Raw genomic sequence first — 25,945 nt, forward strand, 5'->3', positions numbered from 1 at the left:
GTTCACAGTCGTGCTGGAAGGGCATAATGAGTGGGGTCCCTCAGGGATCAGTTCTGGGTCTGGTTCTGTTCAATATCTTCATCAATGATTTAGACAATGGCATAGAGAGTACACTTATAAAGTCTGTGGACGATACCAAGCTGGGAGGGGTTGCAAGTGCTAGGATTAAAATTCAAAATGATCTGGACAAACTGCAGACATGGTCTGAAGTAAATAGGATGAAATTCAATAAGGACAAATGTAAAGTACTCCATTTACGAAGGAACAATCAGTGGCACACATACAAAATGGGAAATGACTGCCTAGGAAGGAGTACTACGGAAAGGGAACTGGGGGTCATAGTGGACCACAAGCTAAATATGAGTCAACAGTATAACAATGTTGCAAAAAAGGCGAACCTCATTCTGGGATGTATTTGCACGAATGTTGTAAGCAAGACATGAGAAGTAATTCTTCTACTCTACTCTGCACTAATTAGGCCTCAGCTGGAGTATTGTGAGGGAAGGGGGATGGAGAAGAAAAGGGGATAGGGGAATCACGGGGGGGAAGGGGAATCCTGGCATGCAGAGTCCCCTCGGCAGCAGCTGGGGCTCTCCCATTAAGCAGGCCCATTGAACCCTCACCCTGACAAACCCTAACCCCTACACATGGACCCCTCCGACAAGCCCCCCAGCCCAGAACCCCACTGAGCCCCACTCCTCCAGCATCCAGACCCCCCCATGAACCCCCAGCCCGCCCTGCCAAGCCCCATCTCCCCACACCCAGACCCCGCCGCTGAGCCAAACCACCATCACCTGGATCCCCTGCAGAGTCCCATAGCTCCTGCACCCAGAACCCCCCATGAGCCCCTGTGCATCCAGATCTCCCACTGAGATGCCCACACCCAGACTGCCCCACACAGAAACCTCCCACCCCAAACCTAGATCCCCTCCACACTTGGATCCTGCTAAGCTGAGCCTGCCCACCCACACCTGGTGCACATGACACAGAGGGACGGGGCCCTGGGGTGTTTCTGGGGAAGGCCCAGCCCTTGCACTGTGTCAGGGTTAGGTGCAGCCTCACTGCCAAGTCCCTGTACTGGGCGAGGTGGGGGCTTCAGGGTGATCTCCCACCCCAATGCAGCCAGTGTCCTGTGCTCCCCACTGCCATGCTGGAGCCACATTTATTTATTGACAAATAAAATGTGCAGAATTTTGCAGATTTTTAAAATATTGTGCATATACTTTTAAATTTTTTGGCACACAATTCCCTTCGGAGTAAAGGCGGGTGTAGTACCTCTGGACTGGCAAACTAGGGGGTCCCAATCTTTAAGAAAGGAGACCAGAGTATGTGTTCCAACTATAGGGGGAAATCACACTCCTCAGCCTCCCCTGCAAAGCCTATGCCATGATGTTGGTGAGGAAGCTATGCCCATTAGTTGAACCTCGGTTTCACGAGGAACAATACAGAGTCCGTCCTGGCCGTTGAACAACAGACCAGCTCTTTGCTCTCGTGAAGATATTTGAGGGGTCATGGAGTTTGCTAATCCGGTCTACCTTTGTTTTGTAGGCCTGCAGAAGGCATATGACCACATTCCCTGAGATGTCTTGTGGGAAGCATTGCAGGAGTTTGAGATGCCAATGCCACGTTTGCATACTATCTGGTCCCTCTATTCTTGGAGTGCGAGTTGTGTCTGTATTCTTGGCATTAAGTCAAGTTCATTCAAGATGAGCATTGGACTCCGCCAAGGGTGCAACTCGTCCTCAACTCCCATTCGTGATTTTCATGGACAGGATATCAAGACGCAGCCAAGCTGTGGAGTACATCTGGTACAGGGACTCGGAGATGGCATCTCTGCTCTTTACAGATAATGTTGTCCCTGCTTCTTCAGACTGTGATCTTAGATGCACACTCAAACATTTTGCTGTCAAGTGTGAAGCGGCTGGGATGAGAATCAGCACCTCCAAATCGGAGATCATGGTCCTCTCCCGGAAGAAAGTGGACTCTTCTCGCCAGGTGAAGGGGAAGCAGCTGCTTTAAGCAGCTGCCTTAGTGGAAGAGTATCTAGGGGTCTTGTTCACAAGTGGTGGTAATTACGAGCGGGAGCCTGACTGGTAGATTGGAGCAGCAGCGACACTAATGCAGGCACTGTACTGGTCTGTGGTGGTGAAGTGGGAGCTGAGTTCTTGGATGAAGTTCTCAGGTTACAGGTCAATCTACATTACCCGAAGTTCATGACCATAGGTGAGGATGGGAATGACCGAAAAGGACAAGATAACAGGTATAAGTGGCGGAAATGAAGTTTCTCTGCAGGGTGGCTGAGCTTACTCTCCTAGACAAGGTGATGGGCTCGGTTATACGGGAGAGCCTCAGAGTAGAGCCACTACTCCTCCGGATCGAGAGGAGCCAGCCGAGGCAGTTCGGGCACCTGATAAGGATGCCCCCGAAGAGGCTTCCTTTGGAACTCTACCGAGCAGGTCCCACTGCGAGGAGGCCCCAAGGCCAACCCAGGACACACTGGACAGATTATCTCTCTCATCTGGCCTGGGAACACTTGGGAACACTTTTAGAATCCCTCAGGAGATGGAAACTGTTGTGGAGGAAAGGGAGGTCTGGTCTTCCCTACTCTCCATGATACTGCCACGACCCTCACTGGGAAAAGTGGCATAAAGAAAAAGTGGCATAAAGGAAAAAAGTGGAAAAAGAAGAAATGTAAAAAGAACGTCACGTGACACAGAACATACAACATATAAAACTATAAGGCTAGGCAGGTGGAACCAGAGTTTTCCAAAGCAAATACAATGAACAATTTAACATAGTAAGCTGAGTGAGGAATATAGAAAATGCTATTGGGGTTAGTCAGTGGGAAAAAAGACATACGCTGACTGAGACCAACTGTTGATTCTTAAAAGAAAAGAAAAAAAATGTTTGAGTTAGTAACTGCACTTCAGATGAAGTTCATCCAGGACTCTGTTTGTCTTGAATGACTGTAACAAAAGAAACACTATTAAACAAATGATTAATTTTTTTAATATACTTAATTCTTTACTTTACCCAAAGGACTTTATAAGTTTTATGTTTGCCTTTCCCCCCTACTTTCTCATATGTGTGCAACCATATGTTGTCTGCTTGCCATAGGACTTTCACCATTGCCTGTCAGCTTTTTAACTTAGAACCAAAGATGATAAGATTAACTTACTTTACATATTTAAAATCATGAATAAATTTAATTCTTTGACTGTTAAGGCAAATAGATTTAGTGGAATTCTTTTAAAAGCCTATTAATTTTACACATGCCTTCCTCTTTAAATGGGGTGTGACGTTCCTGAAGTTTTTCCTTTGTATATTGCAGATTGTAAACTGTTGACACGTTTAAGCTGCTCACATGTCCAAACTGCAATTTTACTTGACCATTTTCTCTGTTTCTAGCAAAAACTTAACATACATGTTTTCATGGATCTGGGTGGTATGAGGAATCCAACATCATATTTGCTCTTCCATGACTTAACACAAACTTTTTAACAAACTATTTGAGAGATCTATAATAATTAAAATTACCAGTGGCCGACATTTTAACAGAAGAGTTCACCAGAGTGAAGGAGGGGGAAGAACACAAATCAAGCTCATCATTATCCTCTTCCCAAAGAGGCAGATGCGGAAAATGCAGCAACAGTGACAGTGCCCTTACATTTCCTTAAATTCTCTATAGTTTGATAGCACTCTCTCCGTTTGGGCACATCACTACGCATTTTGTCTTCTCACGACACATATTCTGTGTTGTTTTTGGTTTCTCGCTGTCCCAACACTGTGATTGATTTTCACGAAGAGCACTGGCCACAGCCTTTTTTAATCTGTACTTTTAACTGTTTGCGGGACTAACACCTTTTAACTTGTCCCACACACAAGACCGTTAAATATAATTCTTCAATACATAATCCCTTTTTATGGAAGTTCTTGTATTTCTGTTTTTCAGAATATTACTCTTAAAAGTCTTTTCAACTATGTCCTACCGTTCTTCCTTGGCTAAGACTTTTGTATCAAATCTCCCTCTGTGAGAGATTATAAACTGTTTGACATATTCCTTCGTTATGATAATGAGAACTTATTTTCTTACCTGTTTTGTTTTTTTTTCCCCAATCCCACGGCTAGGGGCTCCCTACAACCTCGTAGGCCTTGTTAATACTCCAAAAGTCTTTAGGTCACAATCCCAAAGACCCAGAAGTGGCAATAAGAAATCCTGGACTCATCCCCATCCAGGAAGTGTAAGGTGGTAAACAGAGTCACAAGTCCACCCAATTTAGGCTTACTCAATTTTCACCTTTACTTATAGAATTTCAGACAGAATTATCATCACTCATGGTGACTGAACATATATTTATGCCAGATGATAAACAGATAAAACAGAACTGGTAGGGAGTCCCAGTTTCCACACTGCAGAAAGTTCTCCTCTATTTCATGACGGTCATCGCCACCTCCGATCTCTGGTCTGGTATTTCAGCCCCTTTCCTTCAGTTTCTGATCCAGTGTTTCTCCAATTTAGGCCTTGTTCACCTGGATCTTTTTGTACATTTTCTCATTACATTTTTATAAACCTTTCCCCAACCAACATTAAGCATTTGTTTTAAGTAACCTGTACAATACACATGCTCAAGCTTCAATTTACACAGCCTTTGCTGTGTAAACTGAACCCTTCCACACAATGTTACCTTTGTCCTGTCAGCAATAACATCGTTTTAAGCAAATTAGCAATTCTATACAAAAAGAGAACCAGCAAAACCACACTCATGCCATCAAGGCCTTGACTGAAATGTTACCTCATCTAAACTCATTTACTATCCATAATTATAAATGATTAAAAATATAACTAACAATGCTCTCAATCTTGCCATTTAGCCATTCTTCATATTTATTTTTCAATATCATAGTTCAGTACGTGTGTATTATCATGCCTGGTGGGGTGGAGTGGGGAGCAATTAAAGAGCACTCGGACCCCAAAATGTCAAAGCTATTTAAAATCTTCTTTAAATATGGGTTTTCAAAGGCCTTTTTCACTCAAAGTCTACCCTTATGTTTACAAATCATTACAACACACACACACACACAATTGGTAATTTTCCCTGTGTTGTATTTTGAGAGATGTCTTAATTTTAGAGCCTTAATCATCATTCCCCAACAAGCTCCAGCAACTTTGCAATAGCTCTGCTGAAGTCTGAGATTAATCTGAACTAACTATCAGTCTAAAGAAGACAATGATTGTGGTACAAGATGTGTTGACTGCACCAGAAGTTTTACTAACTAGCACCACTCTAGAAGTTCTGCACAAGTTCTGTTATCTAGGACCAACTGCATCGGATAACTTCTCTTTTGACAATGAGCTTACTGCTCATATCAGAAAGGCAGCTACTACATTCGACCAACTGATCAAGTATATGTGGAATAAAAGGAAACCAACATTGATCATCAAGATATGGGTCTACCAGACATGCATTCTGAGCATGTTTCTGTATGATGGCAAGATCTGGACCACCTACAGCAGGCACAAAAGAAGGCTAAACACCTTTCACATACTTTAAATATCAAAACTCATGACTCCAAAGAACTTGCGAAAGCAAAAATTACCAAGTCTAATTTGCAAACACATGACAACTCCATGAGTTTGTTCATCTGTGCCGGATTGATGACTGACATACTGCAAAAGGATCTCCTGTATGGAGAACTTGCAGATGCCCCAAGGTCACTGCACAGACCTAGCCTCAGGTTCAAAGACATTTGCAAGAGGGACTTGAAAACTTTCATCATTGACACCCCAAGCTGGGAAGATGCAGTAGCAACAAGCCACACTAGAGGACTGCACTGCACCACAGAGTCAAAGAGGCTGAACAGAGGTAATTGCGAGAGAGAAAAGGATGTTAGATGGGGTGGGATCTAAGTTACTACAGAGAATTCTTGCCTGGATGTCTGGCTGGTGAGTCTTGCCCACATGCTCAGGATTTAGCTGATCGCCATATTTGGGGTCAGGAAGGAATTTTCACAGTTTTAAGTGATTTAAGATGAGAGATTTCCTGGAGACAAGCTTCCAGTTTTGATAAAGTCAAATTACCACCACAATTTTATCAATTATCTTAAACTAACAAAATAGTCTTTAAATGGGATTTTAATTTAAGAATATTTCTACCTATGCTAGACTGTAAAAGCTCAGTTTATAAAAAAAAACTAGATAGAAAGATCATTACTATTTTTAACAAAAATATTTATTTCAGAGACTTTCTCACTCCCACCTCTAAATCCATTCTTCTGCAAATCACTGATACTGTCAAAAGTAAAATATTCCTGTGACATTATGCCAAAAAGTGCAAAAACTCTGCAGATACCTTCCAGCAAAAGTGCAATAACATTTTTATTTCTTAATAATACATTTTCTCTCTAATATATATATTTTTGTTTCCAGTAACTGCAGGTTATATATTTCATTTATATATATCAGGTCACTTCACCTCTAGTGTATGCAGGTACAACTCCACTGACTTCAATATTTAAACCAGGATTGAATTGAGCCTATTAAATATCTTTTTTAAAAACTGCAACTCCAGAAACAAACATTTCTCTGGTTGTTGATTTTAAAAAGTGGCAATTCATTAAAGCTGTTCAAGCTTTTAAAGATGGTTGGAATTATAGACTAAAACCCAAAGAGGGAGATTAATGAACAGAAGGCAGGTAAGGTTGTCAAGAGGTTCATGGTGAATACAATTTATCACATGGTTATGACGCTATACCTGTATGGTGTGTAACATTTACCTGCACACAGAACATATACATAAATCTGCAACTCAGCTCTGCATGAGTAGCGGTCAAGAAAACCACTGACAGTGTCTATGGCCCCAATTCTGGAAAATTAATTATGCACATACTTAAGTTTATTCATGTGAGTAGTTCTAGTAACTCCTATGCCACTATTCATATGAGTACATTTACACTCATGCATAAATGTTTGCAGGAGCAGGGGCTATAGAAAGGGAGATGACTTGGTGTTTTTGGAAATTTTGGTCCTTGCAGGCAACAGAATCAGCGCAAATGAGTACAGACTAGAGGCTATATAACATCACCAGAGACTGTACTACGTGTCATTATTATAAGCAATATGCATGCCTTACTAAGGATCTGCCAACTCACTTGGAGGAGGGGTTAGTTTTAAAGCGATAATGTCAACCTGGAAACTAGTCCTTTTTTTTTTTTTTAAAGCGTTGAGAGCAGTTTTAGGTTCTCCTGAGTCCCCACACCAATTGCTGAGCGTTTTACAAGGATACTGTTTGCTATTATTTTATTTATTCTAAGGTTTTCTTTCTCCCGTCTTCTTGCGTGAAAGTCCCACACAAACCACAGAAAGTCAACGGCCACCGGGCAGACTTCTTCAGAAGCGCCCGGCCAGCAGCTGGGTCTTCGTGGGAACGGAGCCTTTTAAAAGCCTCCTCCTAAAGGCCGCAGCCTGCCCTCTGACCCGCGAGGGCAGAGCCCTGCCGCCAGCCAGGGACTCGGCGGGCACCGCAGCTGGCAGGACGAGGGGGTTACAGCGGGGAAAGAGAGACAGCGCCCGGGCGGGCGCGGGGGTTGCCAAGTGCACGAAGTAAAAGGAGGAGAAGGAGAAGGAGAAGGGAGCGCCCCCAGCCCATCGCTGCACGGCACTCATCTGCGGGTCACCTGGAGCTGCGGAGGGGGGCTGGGGGCTCGCGGAGAGGCGCCTGTGCAGACGGGGCGGTTGGCTGTGACTACTATTACCCCCCCCCTCAACCATCTCCCCCCCCAGGACGCCTGGGTCCCCTCCCCGGGGCAGTCCCGACGCCGGCCCCCGCACTCACCACCTCGCGGGCCCGGCAGGAGAAGTCGCTCTTGGGCCGCTGGCTGCCCCGCTTGAGCAGCTCGTCCCTGGGGCTCTCGCCGGCCGGGACCCCCAGCGCCTTGTTCCGGGTCTTCACCGTCTTCACGCTGGCTTTGAACAGCAGCGTGATGTCCACGGCCATGGCGCTCCGCTCCCGCCGGCCCGGCCCGCGGCCACCGGCTGCCAGCCAGCCAGACCGGCCCCGGTCCCTGCGCACAGTCCTCCCCGCGCAACTCGGCCCGCCGCGCGGGGTTCCGCCGCCTTATCCGGCCGGCCCCGGCGCCGCGCCAGGGGGGAGACGCCGGAGGCAGCCCTAGTCCCAGCATGAGACCCCCCCCCCGGCCCCCAGGGAGACCCTGCACTGCCCCAGTGTGTGTGTGTGGGGGGGGGGGGGTGAGCCCCCAGGGAGACCCTGCACTGCCCCAGTGTGTGTGTGGGGGGTGAGCCCCCAGGGAGACCCTGCACTGCCCCAGTATGTGTGTGTGTGGGGGGGGTGAGCCCCCAGGGAGACCCTGCACTGCCCCAGTATGTGTGTGGGGGGGTGAGCCCCCAGGGAGACCCTGCACTGCCCCAGTGTGTGTGTGTGGGGGGGGGTGAGCCCCCAGGGAGACCCTGCACTGCCCCAGTGTGTGTGTGTGGGGGGGGGTGAGCCCCCAGGGAGACCCTGCACTGCCCCAGTGTGTGTGTGGGGGGGGGGTGAGTCCCCAGGGAGACCCTGCACTGCCCCAGTGTGTGTGTGTGGGGGGTGAGTCCCCAGGGAGACCCTGCACTGCCCCAGTGTGTGTGTGGGGGGGGGTGAGTCCCCAGGGAGACCCTGCACTGCCCCAATGTGTGTGTGTGTGGGGGGGTGAGCCCCCAGGGAGACCCTGCACTGCCCCAGTGTGTGTGTGTGTGTGGGTGAGCCCCCAAGGAGACCCTGCACTGCCCCAGTGTGTGTGTGTGGGGGGGGGGGACGACTCCCAAGGAGACCCTGCACTGCCACAGTTATGGAGGAGTATAAAAATATTGCTAGAGCATGCAGGGGTGTAATCAGGAAGGTCAAGGCACAATTGGAGTTGCAGCTATCAAGGGATTTGAAGGGTATCAAGAAGGGTTTCTACAGGTATGTTAGCAACAAGAAGAAGGTCAGGGATAAGTGTGGGACCCTTATTGAATAAGGGAGGCAACATAGTGATATATCTTTACTTTAGCAAAGCTTTTGATATGGTCTCCCACAGTATTCTTGCCAGCAAGTTAAAGAAGTATGGATTGGATGAATTGACTATAAGGTGGATAGAAAGCTGGCTAGATCGTCGGGCTCAACGGGTAGTGATCAATGGCTTGATGTCTCATTGGCAGCCAGTATCAAGCGGAGTGCCCTAGGGGTCAGTCCTGGGGCTGGTTTTGTTCAACATCTTTATCAATGATCTGGATGATGGGATTAATTGCACCCTCAGCAGGTTCGCAGATGACACTAAACTGGGAGGAGAGGTAGATATGCTGGAGGGTAGGCATAGGGTCCAGAGTGACCTAGACAAATGAGAGGATTGGGCCAAAAGAAATCTGATGAGATTCAACAAAGACACATACAGAGTCCTGCACCTAGGACGGAAGAATCCCAGGCACCGCTACAGGCTGGGGACCGACAGGCTAAGCAGCAGTTCTGCAGAAAAGGAGCTGGGGATTACAGTGGACAAGAAACTGGATACGAGTCAGCAGTGTGCCCTCGTTGCCAAGAAGGCCAATGGCATATTGGGCTGTATTAGTAGGAGCATTGCCAGCAGATCGAGGGAAGTGATTATTCCCCTGTATTTGACATTTGTGAGGCCGCACCTGGAGTATTGCATCCAGTTTTGGGGCCCCCACTACAGAAGGGATATGGACAAATAGGAGACAGTCCAGCAGAGGTCAACAAAAATGATCAGAGGGCTGGGGCATATGGGGCTGGGGCACTTATGAGGAGAGGCTGAGGGAACTGGGGTTATTTAGTTTGCAGAAAAGAAGAGTGAGGGGGGATTTGATAGCAGCCTTCAACTACCTGAAGGGGAGTTCCAAAGAGGATGGCTCTAGACTGCTCTTAGGGGTGGCAGATGAAAGAACAAGAAGCAATGCTCTCAAGTTGCAGTGGGGGAGGTTTAGGTTGGATATTAGGAAACACTATTTCACTAAGAGGGTGGTAAAGCACTGGAATGGGTTACCTAGGGAGGTGGTGGAATCTCCATCCTTAGAGGTTTTTAAGGGCTGGCTTGACAAAGCCTTGGCTGGGATGATTTCGTTGGTGCTGGTCCTGCTTTGAGCAGGGGATTGGACTAGATGACCTCCCGAGGTCTCTTCCAACCCTAATATTATATGATTCTATGAACCCCCCAATGAGACCTTTCACTGCCCCAGTGTGTGTGTATGTGGGGGGGGTGAACCCCCAGGGAGACCCTGCACTGCCTCAGTGTGTGGGGGGGCATGAGTTTCCTTTCCACCCCCAGTGAGATTCTGGACTGCCCCAGTGTGTATGTGTGTGGGGTGAACCTCTCCACTGCCTTACTCTGTGTGTGTGTGGGGTTATCCCCCTCCACTCAGAGAACCGTGTACTGTCCCATTGGGGGCGGGGGTGAGCCCCCTCTTCAGTCTCCAGTGAGGCCCTGCACAGCCCCAGTTTGTCAGATGGGAAGGGGTGAGCCCATCTAATATCAACAGGACTCCCTCCAGGAGTGGTAGAGGTCCATCAAGACTGGGGTTTGGGGAATAATTTTTCTTCAATTGAATCATGTAAAATAAAAATTGGAAGTGTTCGTGCATTTACTAAAAAGATCAATATCTGTCTTTGGATCTTTGCACTCTAATCCCATTTACTTCCATGACAGCTCTGTATGTATCCAAGAGCATAGTTTGGTCTTATGTTTAGCATTCACTTTTTGTTTCTTAGAATAAACATTTTGTATACAGTAAAGGAAACACTTAGCCATTACAAGCCAACACTAATTTAAAGCCTTGGTCACACACACGAATTTTCCAGTATAGCAATACTGGCCAAACCCTCCTAATACAGATGCAGTTATATGGTCACAAAAGTGCTTTTGCCAGTATCTCTTTTTCTGGTTCAGTGAATGAAACAAGCTGTATTTGGCAAAAGCGCTTTTTTGTTGGTATAACTGCATCTACACTAGGGCTTTTGCCAGTATAAGTGTCGTAAAAAAAATCATAACTCTAACTACATAGGTATGTCTGCAAAACTTGTAAGTGTAGACCTTTCATGCAATGTTTTCTTATATACAATATTGTTATGGCAGGTGTCACCAGGTGGTGCTATTACAGTGTGTTATAGTTGTCCAGTTCTTTTTCTCGGGATATGTCTGCACTGAAAATGTGTGCCACTGTAGACACTACCTACTACCATTCCATTCCACCATCAACCTCAGCCTGGACAAGTCCACACAAGAGATCCACTTCCTGGACACTACGGTGCTAATAAGCTATGGTCACATAAACACCACCCTATACCGGAAACCTACTGACTGCTATTCCTACCTACATGCTTCCAGCTTTCATCCAGACCATACCACACGATCTATTGTCTACAGCCAAGCTCTACGATACAACCGCATTTGCTCCAACCCCTCAGAGAGAGACAAACACCTACAAGATCTCTATCAAGCATTCTTACAACTACAATACCCACCTGCGGAAGTGAAGAAACAGAATGACAGAACCAGAAGAGTACCCAGAAGTCACCTACTACAGGACAGGCCCAACAAAGAAAATAACAGAACGCCCCTAGCCATCACCTTCAGCCCCCAACTAAAACCTCTCCAACACATCATCAAGGATCTACAACCTATCCTGAAGGACATCTCATCACTCTCACAGATCTTGGGAGACAGGCCAGTCCTTGCTTACAGACAGCCCCCCAACCTGAAGCAAATACTCACCAGCAACCACACAACGGAACCATAACCCAGAAACCTATCCTTGCAACAAAGCCCGTTACCAACTGTGTCCACATATCTATTCAGGGGACACCATCATAGGACCTAATCACATCAGCCACAATATCAGAGGCTCATTCACCTGCACATCTACCAATGTGATATATGCCTTCATGTGCCAGCAATGCCCCTCTGCCATGTACATTGGTCAAACTGGACAGTCTGTACGTAAAAGAATAAATGGACACAAATCAGATGTCAAGAATTATAACATTCAAAAACCAGTTGGAGAACACTTCAATCTCTCTGGTCACTTGATTACAGACCTAAAAGTGGCAATACTTCAACAAAAAAACTTCAAAAACAGACTCCAATGAGAGACTGCTGAATTGGAATTAATTTGCAAACTGGATACAATTAACTTAGGCTTGAATAGAGATTGGGAGTGGATGGGTCATTACACAAAGTAAAACTATTTCCCCATGTTTATCTCCCCCTCCCCCACACACTGTTCCTCAGACATTCTTGTCAACTGCTGGAAATGGTCCACCTTGAGTATCACTACAAAAGGTTCCCCACCCTCCCCGCTCTCCTGCTAGTAAAAACTCACCTTAAGTGATCACTCTGGTTACAGTGTGTATGGTAACACCCATTGTTTCATGTTCTCTATGTATATAAATCTCCCCACTGTATTTTCCACTTTATGCATCCTATGAAGTGAGCTGTAGCTCACAAAAGCTTATGCTCAAATAAATTTGTTAGTCTCTAAGGTGCCACAAGTACTCCTTTTCTTTTTACTACCTACACTGTTGGCAAGATAATCCACCTCCCCAAGAGGTAGTAACTAGAGTGGACAGAAGAATTCTTTCATCGATCTAGCACTGTCTATACTGGGGGTTAGGTCAGCATAGCCACTTCTCTTGGGGGTGTGAAAAATCCATACCCTGAGAGAAGTAGCTATGCTGATGTAAATTCCCAGTATAGATCCACCCTAGTTTCTTCAACCATGGGAAGACATGTTGATTAGAATTGGTTAGTTGATTGAATCAGATTTGTTCTCTGGAACTGGGCATTTTTGTTAGGCTGAGATTCCCGAAAAAAGGGTTGCATGCAATCTGTTGACCACCTCTGTTCCATGACTGATGTATAAGTGTAAATAAAACAAGTTAATGTGTCAATGATTTCTCCACTGGGAAGCTGAGCTGCAGGGCCCTGGACATCTGCTACCACTCAGCAGATGGGCAAAGGTAGTCTCGCAACATAACACTGGTGATGAAAGAAGGGGCAATAGTATATTGCACTTTGAATTGTCATGCAGTGACACTAGCAACTCCATGGAAGGGCTGGAGAAGACTTTAAGAAATAACATTTGTTATGATTAATTAATATTATTGGGGCAAATTCATTCTCCCCAGGGAAGCAGAAGTAGCCAGCCTTTGTGCAAGAAGAGACTGCAGGCATAGAGGGGAATGCAGTCTCACTCAGCAGGCTATGATGCTCCCCCCCCCCCCAGTAATTTCTGTACATGGAGAAGGGATAGGAGGGTGTGGATATAGCTGGTGGATCTGCATAGAATGTAACCTCCAACTCTGCTCCCACAGTTCCCCAGCCTGCTATTGGCCCATAAACTCCCATGGGAGTCCCCAAAGAGCAGAACTCCTCCCCCCTAGAAATAATAGGTTCACAGCTTGGCTCATAGTCAGGTATTACTAAAAGTGGGAGAAGGTGGCAGAATCAGGATCTAGTTCCTATGTATTCTTATGCTTATGGAACCTGATCCAAAAAATAAAAAGTCAGTGGAAAGTTTTTCATTGACTCCAATTGGCTTTGGATAAGATTTAGAGTTTTTATATTATTGGACTGTAGCTAATATAGCTCTTATGCTATTTGACTGTACTGTAGCTCTTAGGAATATAAAAGACGTGTTTGAAACCTTGACATTCATCTTATCTTCCTGTGTTCAGAAACAGCATTTCATTGGTGCTTATTTCATATCATGGCCTATTCCATTTTTGCTTTATTATATGCATGTAGGTACTTATAATTAAACGGTATATTAAACATGATTTTGGAATGAAAATTTGAACTATTACCGTGGGTGATTCACTATTGGCTGAAAGGGTCATATTAATCCTATTTGCTAAAGTAAATAAAAATCTGAGCAGTGACTGGGATAACAGAAAAAGAGGGAAGTGGGAGCTTCAGCATATTAAAGCAAAATAGATTTTAAACCACAAAGTATAATTTAGGTCCTGATTCTGAAAAGACTTACGCACATACTTTGTGCACTGTGAATTCTTTTACTGAGGTCAATTGGATTACTCACAATGCATAAATTAAAAACATACATAACTCTTTGCAGGATCAGGATTTAAGATTATAAACTCTTCAAACCAGGATTGTGTCTTTACTTGTATTGTTAGATCCCTGCATGCTTTTAGGTGCTAAGACATAATGTGTGGGTGGAGAATGAGATATTTTTCATCTATTTACTGATAATAGCAAAATTATAATATTGGTTAATTCATAATAAAATTACAGAACCATTCTTGAACTTTTACAGTCCTTAAAACTTCTACTCAGAGTATGAGGACAGAAGACGATATATTTTTCAGTGGCAACATGGTGTTAAAATTTTGCATAGCTGATCTCATCTGTCAGCAATAGACTGAGTAGCTAATCTGAAAGAGGAAAAAGTTAAAATATTTTTTTTACCTGGAGAGAAGGCTGCTTAAATGGTCTTTCTCATTAGGTATATAATACCCTTGTCCTCTTCCGCAGAGATAAACAGATAGCTTTGTAGATTCAACTACTTTAAAATCAGTTGCTAAGAACTGGTTGCCAGACCTTTTATTTGAACTTGATCCTAGCTTCCTGTATACAGTAACTGCATCTACTCAGTGGTTATTTGCAGTTCCACAGGCACGCACCTTGTTTTGAAAGTTTAAAGCTTAGTTTGGGGCCAGATAGGTTTCAGTAGTACATGCTGTAGCTTCCTGTAATTGCTAAAAAGACTAACCTTGAAATTTAAGATTTTCAGGTTGGAGTAAATTTCCTAAACACACACAAAGAACTACATTCTTTCCATAAGCACAGCAGGTAAATATGTAAAAATGTATACACTGAGGCCTCAGTTATACCTCTGCAGAAAGAGACCCAAGCAATGCCTGGAGGCATTAGGCCTTTGCAAAGTATAATTTTCCAGCCATTGTGAGGAGAACTTGGTGGGCATCAGAACTTGATATATCTGTGCAACAGCAACAGGTGTATCCAGTGCTGTCCCCAGTGCAGCCCTTCTGGGATAAATGGGATCTGGGACAGGTTAATCCTCTGCAACACAAGATTCCCTGTCACATGCAGTCTCCTGTACATGAGTAGCTCAGTAGAGGGAAAGAAGCTCCTGAACTTTCTCCTCTCCAGTACACTCATGCTGGAGCAGCAATAATTTGGCCATAACTATATAAAACTACCTCAAATGTATTTTATGTGTTCCATATTTTTTTGGCATAGAAACAGCAACTCCTTCTATGTGATGTTAATGTTGAAAACTTAATCAACATATCAAAAGGTAAGGCAATTTGCTTACAAATCACATTTGTAATCATGGCAAATCAAAAGGGGAGAAAAGCTGTATTTGAAGATTGTTTAAATCACTGAGCAAATTGCATGCATTCTCACTGGCCCAAATTCAAAGTAAACTCAGCAACTTCATGGATGTGTAAAGAACTCTTTTTCAGAGTTTAAAACTAAACTTAGAAAAAAGTACAGTGTCTGTATGAAGAGCCTCACCGAAAGAATGTTCAGTATATACTTAATGTTAAGAACATAAGAAAGGCCATACTGGGTCAGACTAAAGGTCCATCCAGCCCAGTATCCTGTCTATCAACAGTGGCCAATGCCAGGTGCCCCAGAGGGAGTGAACCTCACAGGTAATGATCTAGTGATCTCTCTCCTGCCATCCATCTCCATCCTCTGAGAAACATAGGCTATGGACACCATTCCTTACCCATCCTGGCTAATAGCCATTAATGGACTTAACCTCCATGAATTTATCTAGTTCTCTTTTAAACTCTGTTATAGTCCTAGCCTTCACAACCTCCTCAGGCAAGGAGTTCCACAGGTTGACTGTGCGCTGAGTGAAAAAGAACTTCCTTTTATTTGTTTTAAACCTTCTGCCCATTAATTTAATCTGGTGGACTCTAGTTCTTATATTACGGGAACAAGTAAATAACTTTTCCTTATTCACTTTCTTCACACCACTCATGATTTTATATACCTCTATCATATCCTCCCTTAGTATCCTCTTTTCCAAGCTGAAAAGTTCTAGCCTCTTTAATCTCTCCTCATATGGGACCCGTTCCAAACCACTAATCATTTTAGTTGCCCTTTTCTGAACCTTTTCTAATGCCAGTATATCTTTTTTGAGATGAGGGGACCACATCTGTACGCAATATTCAAGATGTGGGGGTAACAAGGATTTATATAAGGGCAATAAGATATTCTCCATCTTATTCTCTATCCCTTTTTTAATGATTCCTAACATCCCGTTTGCTTTTTTTGATTGCTGCTGCACACTGCGTGGACGTCTTCAGAGAACTATCCACAATGACTCCAAGATCTTTCTCCTGATTAGTTGTACCTAATTAGCCCCATCATACTGTATGTATAGTTGGGGTTATTTTTTCCAATGTGCATTACTTTACATTTATCCACATTAAATTTCATTTGCCATTTTGTTGCCAAATCACTTAGTTTTTGAAGTTCTTCACAGTCTGCTTTGGTCTTAATTATCCTGAGCAGTTTAGTAGCGTCTGCAAACTTTGCCACCTCACTATTTACCCCTTTCTCCAGATCATTTATGAATAAGTTCAATAGGATTGGTTCTAGGACTGACCCTTGGGGAACACTACTAGTTACCCCTCTCCATTCTGAAAATTTACCATTTATTCCTACCCTTTGTTCCCTGTCTTTTAACCAGTTCTCAATCCATGAAAGGATCTTCCCTCTTATCCCATGACAACTTAATTTACATAAGAGCCTTTGGTGAGGGACTTTGTCAAAGGCTTTCTGGAAATCTAAGTACACTATGTCCACTGGATCCCCCTTGTCCACATGTTTGTTGACCCCCTCAAAGAACTCAAATAGATTAGTAAGACATGATCTCCCTTTACAGAAACCATGTTGACTTTTGACCAACAATTTATGTTCTTCTATGTGTCTGACAATTTTATTCTTTACTATTGTTTCAACTAATTTGCCTGGTACTGACGTTAGACTTACCAGTCTGTAATTGCCAGGATCATCTCTAGAGCCCTTTTTAAATATTGGAATTACATTAGCTATCTTCCAGTCATTGGGTACGGAAGCTGATTTAAAGGACAGGTTACAAACCATAGTTAATAGTTCCACAATTTCACATTTGAGTTTTTTCAGAACTCTTGGGTGAATGCCATCTGGTCCCAGTGGCTTGTTACTGTTAAGTTTCTCAAATAATTCCAAAACCTCCTCTAGGGACACTTCAATCTGTGACAATTCCTCAGATTTGTACCCTACAAAAGACGGCTCAGTTTTAGGAATCTCCCTAACATCCTCAGCTGTGAAGACTGAAGCAAAGAATTCATTTAGTTTCTCTGCGATGACTTTATCGTCTTTAAGTGCTCCTTTTGTATCTCGAGCGTCCAGGGGCCCCACTGGTTGTTTAGCAGGCTTCCTGCTTCTGATGTACTTAAAAAACATTTTGTTATTACCTTTTGAATTTTTGGCTAGCTGTTCTTCAAACTCCTTTTTGGCTTTTCTTATTACATTTTTACATTTAATTTGGCAGTGTTTATGCTCCTTTCTATTTACCTCAGGATTTGACTTCCACTTTTTAAAAGATGTCTTTATCTCTCACTGCTTTTTTTACATGGTTGTTAAACCACAGTGGCTCTTTTTTCGTTCTTTTACTGTGTTTTTTAGTTTGGGGTATATATTGAAGAGCCTCTCTTATGGTGTCTTTGAAAAGTGTCCATGCAGCTTGCAGGGATTTCACTCTCGTCACTGTACCTTTTAATTTCTGTTTAACTAACCTCTTCCTTTTTGCATAGTTCCCCTTTCTGAAATTAAATGTCACAGTGTTGGGCTGTTGAGGTGTTCTTCCCACCACAGGAATGTTAAATGTAATTATATTATGGTCATTATTTCCAAGTGGTCCTGTTATAGTTATTTCTTGGACCAGATCCTGCGCTCCACTCAGGACTAAATCGAGAGTTGCCTCTCCCCTTGTGGATTCCTGTACCAGCTGCTCCAAGAAACAGTCATTTAAAGTATCGAGAAATTTTGTCTCTGCATTTCGTCCTGAGGTGACATGTACCTAGTCAATATGGAGATAATTGAAATCCCCCACTATTATTGAGTTCTTTATTTTGATAGCCTCTCTAATCTCCCTTAGCATTTCATTGTCACTATCACTGTCCTGGTCAGGTGGTCGATAATAGATCCCTACTGTTATATTCTTATTAGAGCATGGAATTACTATCCATAGAGATTCTATAGAACATGTGGATTCATTTAAGATTTTTATTTCATTTGATTCTACATTTTCTTTCACATATAGTGCCACTCTCCACCCCGCACGACCCATTCTGTCCTTCCGATATATTTTGTACCCCAGAATGATTGTGTCCCATTGATTGTCCTCACTCCACCAGGTTTCTGTGATGCCTATTATATCAATATCCTCCTTTAACACGAGGCAGTCTAGTTCATCCATCTTATTATTTAGACTTCTAGCATTTGTGTACAAGCACTTTAAAAACTTGTCACTGTTTATTTGTCTGCCCTTTTCTGATGTGTCAGATTCTTTATGTGAATATTGCTCTTCTGATCTGGCCCATACTTTATCCTCTTCCATCCTCTCCTCCTGACTAAAACCTAGAGAATCTCTATCAATAGACTCTCCTCTAAGAGAAGTCTCTGTCCGATCCACGTGCGCCTCTGCAGCCATCGGCTTTCCCCCATCTCTTAGTTTAAAAACTGCTCTGCAACCTTTTTAATGTTAAGTGCCAGCAGTCTGGATCCACTTTGGTTTAGGTGGAGTCCATCCTTCCTGTATGGGCTCCCCCATCCCAAAAGTTTCCCCAGATCCTAATAAATATAAACCCCTCCTCTCTATACCATCGTCTCATCCACGCATTGAGACTCTGAAGCTCTGCCTCCCTATCTGGCCCTCCACGTGAAACTGGAAGTATTTCTGAGAATGCCATCATAGAGGTCCTGGATTTCAGTGTCTTTCCTAGCAGCCTAAATTTGGCCTCCAGGATGTCTCTCCTACCCTTCCCTACGTCATTGGTACTTACATGTACCACGACCACTGGCTCCTCCCCAGCACTACACATAAGTCTATCTAGATGCCTTGAGAGATCCGCAACCTTCGCACCAGGCAGGCAAGTCACCATATGGTTCTCCTAGTCATCACAAGCCCAGCTATCTATGTTTCTGATGATCGACTCTTCCATTACTAACACCTGCCTTTTCCTAATGACTGGAGTTCCCTCCCGCAGAGAGGTAATCTCAGTGTGAGAGGATACCCCACATCATCTGGAAGGAGGGTCCCAACTATGGGAAGGTTTCCCTCTGTTCCCGTTGACTGCTCTCCTTCTCTGGACCTTTCAGACTCCTTAACAGCACAGGAGCTGTCTGACCGGAGGTGGGACATATCTACAGTGTCCCAGAAAGCCTCATCAACATACCTCTCTGCCCCCCTACAGCTCCTCCAGTTCCTCCACCCTGGCCTCCAAAGCCCGTACATGGTCTCTGAGGGCCAGGAGCTCCTTGCACCGAATGCACACATACGCCACCTGCCCACAGAGCAGGTAATCATACATGCTACATTGAATGCAATAAACAGGATAGCCACCACTCTGCTGCTGGGCTTCTGCCTGCATTTTCTCCTACAGCTACCTAGGTTAATGATAGGGTTTTTGTTTAAATCAAGAAGTTTTGATTTTTGTTTAGTTTAAAGGTTTTAAAGAATGGCAAGTGTACCTCACCCCCTTTCCAAACTCCCTCTCGAAACTCCCTGTTAGTGGCCCCTGGTCGCAAAGCTCTCTGGTCGCTTGCTCACTGCTTTATAAAGCCCTGGCCTTCTTGGTAGCCCTGACTAAGGCTCAGCCAATGAACAGATGCTTCTGTTCATGTATAGAAAGATGGATCTGAAGAGCACACTACTTTCCAAGTTGGACAAAGTAAGTTGCATTGTCTATGGCAACAAATTGCTTTTTCTGTGGCTGCTAGATACTAATACAATTTGCAATAACATCAAAGTTATATTATTTCTTTTGACTCTAGACCACTACTATCCAATCTGCACCAAAAAAATCCTTAAAACCCAATGTATCATTTCCTAAAATCTTCTGTGATATGGGATGTCCAGGGAAACATTAAAGTCTGAGTAAGGGTTTAGGGAAAAACAACAACCTGTCTTTATCATTATTCAGGGACATGGGTACCCTATAACATTAAACCATTTTTAAATTGTATTGGAGGACAACTGTATTGTAAGTGTGTCCGCTGATATGGTAGATACCATCTAAATTACATGATCAAAGTGCTAAAGATTTTTTTGTATATAGTATAAACAAAATTATGGAGCTTTATAAAGTTTGGCTTTCTACAACATCCAGGGCTGAATCCTGGCTCTGCCAGTTGACCCACTGTGAACACTAGAGGGAGCTAAAGAGTCAGGAGGAAGGGAGACTGTGACAAGAGAGTGGAGCTATTAGAAACTCCTTTGATTTTATGGCAGTAAAGAATAAAGTGGACTAGGTTTGATGCAAATTGAATTAATGTGGTCTATTATTAGGGTGGATGCAATTTCTCTGCACCACTTTTTTCCTCACTTCCAATGGCTATCCCACAGTGCTTTGCAGGTGAACACTGATCTGTCTGTTCACCTGTGTGCCCTCCTCTGGTGTGGTGTCAAGTTCTCAGGATATCCCCTCCCCCCTTTAAAAGCTGACACAGGGACAGAACTTGCCCATTTGCTCCTGGAATCAAGGGTATTAGCATTCTTGTGATATGACTAGGACAGCACTCCAGAAGCCCTACAACATGCCTCAAGCTGTTTGAGGTCATGCTGAGACGCTGGATCTCATCGCCTCATCAACATAGGAAGCTCTCGTGGCCAGCCACCAGAATAGAGACCTTTTTGTAGACTTTGCCAAGCAGATGTCCGAGAGGGGCCATGACCAGGGTACCAACAGTGCTGGATAAAGACCAAGCAACTCAGGAGTAAGTACATTGAAATGAGGGACAAAAGGGGATAATCCAGCAAGGGACATGTGACCTGTCCATTTTTATGATGAACTGGGCAGGATCTTATGCAATTATAGCACAACCCGTCCAAGACACCAAGCTGAGCCTGCAGGCTGCACTCTACCCCTCAATGAGGACAATTGGCAAGGCCAACTGGGGATGAGCTGTCCCCTCAGAGCCAGGATCTTTTTGGAAAGCCAAGGGCAATATACCTTCATCCCCATTTGCATCGGGCAAGCCCGAATCCCAGCCAGAAATACTAGCTGGGACTGAAGAGGCAGATCCTCTGTAGGGAACTTGGGCCTGGAAGTAGCTATGCTTGCAATGTATTATTTATTATTATTGTGCTATTCTGCCATTCTACCTTCTCTCTGGGTGACCTTTGAGAATCCAACCCCTGCCTCCCTCCTTCCCATACATGTTTCCAAAATGCTGGCTGCTCCGCTCGGGCGATCGGCTTCGGTCTTCTGCTAAAGCCACAACTATTGACAATTTTCAGGACCGAGGGATGGAGGGCACTTGTCCATTCCCCTCTTTCCCTTTCCCTCAACTCTTTCTGCCTAGCAAACACCTTTCCCCCTTAAATCCTATTTGCCAGCCCAATATGGAGTCTGACAGCACAGTTGCTGCCCCAACCCACGCCTCTCTCACGGCATATTTGAATAATGAAAAAAATCATTTGTGCAAAACATGACAGTTTATTGAGACAATGGTTACAGGGAAAGAAGCTTGGTTAGTGTGTTTGTAGTTTACCTGCGGTATACATGGACATTGCATGCCTGGGGTACAAAGGTACAAACAGGACTATTCCCTGCTGAAGTTTAAATGCCGTGCATTCCAGCTGACAAGCATTGGAGGACTCTGATTATTTTTCTCTGCACTTTTTCTTCTTGTCTGCAGAAATAAAGCAGAACTTAAGCCCAAGGAATTGCTCAATTTTGGGTTCACACACTGTAAGGAATAGCCACACACACCCATGCCCCATGGCATAGCTCGCAAGCCCCTCCCACTCCTGCAACATTTCTGGAGGGGCCATCCTGGTGAACAACTTCACAGGGTTTGTCACTGGTCTGCTCTTTGCCTTTTTGAATAAGATCATTCTCTGCCTCCTAGTCACCCGCCACAGTCTAGGTTCAGCCTAAAGGAGATGCAGGGGGGCTTAGCCCCTGATGTTCCCCCATATCCCCTCTGACATCATAGAAGTGCCTCAAATACATAAATACAAAGCATTTCTATGGCCAAGGAGAGCATGGGAAAAGACAGGGAGATGCAAAGGCCACTCATGGCATTGTGCTGAGCCAGAAGACTCTTCTATAAAACATGCTCCTGTTAGGCCAGGACCCAACTATAACCTTCAGCCCCTGGACAAAACTGGCTACTGGCACTGGCACCAACACCAACTTCCCCTCACCAAACCCGAACAGGACTTGTCCCAGAGGCCATTCCCCTCTGAGGTCCAACATCTGCCCACTGAAAACACTGGCTCCTGGAAGCCCAGAACTTTTGAGCTCTTCAATGCACCAGAAAATGTTATGCTGGGGCACTCAACTCCAGGACCCCTGTGTATAAAAAGAGGCACAGGAAAGACCTATATGGGACTCTAATTTAAGCCTTCCCACTCCTCTGTTATTTTTGCACTGTCTGCATTGTTGAACTTTCAATATGGTTTACACTGTGTTTTTATTTAAAGGTTTGCTGTTTGTTGGTCAGTAAGTAGATTGCTTTGCTAAATGAATTTTCAAATAAAACATGGGTTCAACGAAAACTTTATTTTTGGCTTTATTACTGTTGTTTCATAATAAAAACCATTTCAAATCCATTTTGGCCCAACTCATCACTGCATGTAACACATACAATCCTTTAAATACAGCTAAAATAATTCATAGAGTTTTACAAACAAACTATACTGCACTGGCTCACAGTCTATCCCAACCCCACCTCCATGGATTAGCAACTGGATGTATAGCTACACATGTTCTATTATGAGACTCAAAATATGAACAATAGACAACCCTGACAATATTCCCTCAGGTGCTAGTGGTCTCTGTGGGGTGCCTTACTGGTTGCTCAAATCACTGAGCAAGTCTCTGCACCTCAGCCTCCCACCCGTCATTAAGACATTCCCCTTGGTCTCACAATTACTGCACAGAACACAACACATAGCTATAATGGTTGGGGCTTGTTTTCTGCTTCTTGCAAATAATTCCATAAGCAGTGCCATCTCCCCGTTCAGACAGCCAAATACCCACACAACTACCATTTTTCAACTACTCAAGGGATAGTTAAAATGTTCCTTCCCTCTGTCCAAGTGGCCTGTGTATGACTTCATTAACCAGAGCATCCCAGAATAACTGGACCAGCTTCAAAACCAGCAATGTCCAGCGTGGTCCTGGGGCAAACCTTCCTTTCTCCATTAATTTAAATAGAACGGAGTTCTGAAAGATCCCAGCATCGTAAACCCTTCCAGACCACCCAGCATTTATGTTTGTAAACCTGCTGCAGTGGCTAACCACTCCTTGGTGCACCATGGAGAAATAGCTCCTTCTATTTATAAATTCTGTGCTTTGAGAGGTGGGGAAGGGCATGATAGACACATAGGTTCTATCAATTGGCCCAATACAGTCCGAGAACCCCCTGCATATAAAGCCAGCAATGTCTGAGCATTACCCAGCTAGACAGTATCTTAAAATAGCACAGCAGGCCTGCATGACAAAGGCCCCAACAATTGATCTTCCTAAGCTAAACAGGTTGACTATAGACCATTTACATTCTGAGGTGACCAGCTTCCAAAGGGCAATGGTGTCCCCCTTCTCCACGGGCATGGGGCACTATATGTTGGTATAGCTGCTGCTGTAGCTCTGGGCTCAGTTCCGCTCAAAAAAGGATGCAGTCCCCATCCTGAAAATCTCTCATCACTGCTGATTGTCCCAGGTCTGCAGACCCATCCTCTCCTACCATTCCATGCTGGTTTGCTCTCATGATTGGGACAGAAACGGTGCTGCATGGTGTGTAGTTGATCCTGGAACGAATCCTCTAGTTCTAACAGCTCAGGATCCTGAACCTGCCGCAAGAGGTTCACAGTGTTCTCCTGCTGCCAGAGGAGCCTCTGATGCTGTCATTGAATATTCTCCTGCACCCCCGCCCCATCTGCTTGATGGTGGGCAAAGTCCAATGCTGAATGTGTCCAGGTTTGAATGTTGTGACACAGCCCAGGCAGTCTCTCCATATTCATGCATGCCACCATAGCAGCACGGTGCATTTTTAGACCAGTGCTGGCAGACAGCCATTCAAAATAGTGCTAGCTTGCTGTGACCTACCGGAGTCAATCCAGACCATTGAGGGGGCTATGTCACCCCTGTCATGCAACCTTGAGTGCCTTACAATGCCTTGCTGAATTAGTTCCCACTTGGGCTGCTCACAAACAGCTTTCCTGCACACAAGCCACACCCTGAGTGTCTGTGTGGATCTGCAGCCAGTCAGCTACACCCTGGCTTTCACCAGCTTTGGTTATACTGTAGGGTGACCCCAGCACACCCACAGTCCTGGATTTTCCCCAGAAATGTATGTCCTATACTGCCCTCTACTGGACAGTACAAATATTTTAAGTTTTATTTTACTTTAAGGGAATAATATACCAGCTTATTATCTTAAATAAAGTTACCCAGACACTTCAACTTAAATACACTGGATTAGATAAAACAGTAAAACAAGATTATTAACTACAAAGAAATAGATTTAAGTGATTACAAGTAATGAGGCATAAAAGTCAGAAATGGTTTCAAGAAAAATAAAGATATAAAGCTTACTAGTATCTAACTTAACAAACTATATTAGAGTCAAGCAACAGTTCTCATCAAGTGCTTCCAGCCAGATTACTGATCAAACTCTTCATGACATCTCCCCACTACCCTGAGTCCAGCAGCTGTTTCCTTTTGTCTTCTCAGGTGCAGTGGCTATAAAGAGAGAGCGAGGGATCCCTTGGGGTGTTTGTCCCTCCTTTTTATAGTTCTAGTATCCCCCTTGAAAAACCTTTCCAGCTGAGAATGAGGAGACAAATTGTCTATGTGGAAGGATGTTCCCTGCTGGTTATTTTCACCTGTTTGGGATTTCTTTGTTTTACCTTTCTGCTTGATGACTCTGTTTGCTGGTTAAATGCAAATTAAGAGAAGTACACACTTCTGTGTTTAGGTAAGACCTGTTTGCTGACTTCTGCCTGGGCAGGCTGTGGGGTTTGGAACATGTGTTAATAACATCATATAGGGGAATCTTAGAACTTCACATTCAGTGTTACCACACGTATTTTATCAGGGCAGTACTAACCAGCAATTTATGTGTTTTCAAATGATACCCTACAACGCATACCTTGTACAAAAATTACTACAATAGTGTATAGGGTGTGGACACAGAGGTGTATTCCATCACACTTGCCCAGAAAGGAAGCATGGGTGGAGACAATGGAAAGAACTTTTTAAAAAAATATTTGAACCCGCCTGGCTTCCACATGTCACAATTCACAGCTCTAACAATCCCATGATGCATGCTGCTCCGCCACAAAGCAAAGGACCATGGATACCCTGCAAGAACGCTACTCCCTCAGTTAGCAGCAAACCGCCCCATGTGTTCAGATGATGAAAACTGAAAATGGAAGAGGAATCCCGTGTGCATGCTATTGGTGTGTCATGCATACTGCAAGTTATCAGATGCCCATCAAAAAGTTTTGCACTAAATCCCCCATGAAGACCTACTCTTAGGTTAAGTATTAGTTTGTTTCCATTTCTTTCTGCATTCATATTATGGCATCATTAGGATTTGCTAGTTGGAATATGTATACTGAGAATACAAACATAATAGAAACATAAGAAATGTCTTTTCTTTTTCATTTAAATTGATGTTTATTTGT

General features: G+C 44.2%; 1 protein-coding gene across 2 annotated transcripts in view; it reads right to left on the minus strand.

Moving 5' to 3' along the window:
* Positions 1-8,089, minus strand: part of STX18 (syntaxin 18) — a 117,703-nt gene extending 109,614 nt beyond the window's left edge. Inside the window, exon 1 of one of the 2 annotated variants that reach the window (XM_084627466.1) lies at positions 7,833-8,089. In XM_084627466.1, coding sequence (XP_084483592.1) covers positions 7,833-7,994 — 162 coding nt within the window. In that variant the 5' untranslated portion in view covers positions 7,995-8,089. The remainder of the gene's footprint in view (positions 1-7,832) is intronic. The other variant, XM_084627465.1, reaches the window with a different exon arrangement.
* Positions 8,090-25,945: the final 17,856 nt, after the last annotated feature.

Source organism: Lepidochelys olivacea, assembly GCF_965140295.1.
Source record: "Lepidochelys olivacea isolate rLepOli2 genome assembly, chromosome: 4".
Lineage (NCBI taxonomy): Eukaryota > Metazoa > Chordata > Testudines > Cheloniidae > Lepidochelys > Lepidochelys olivacea.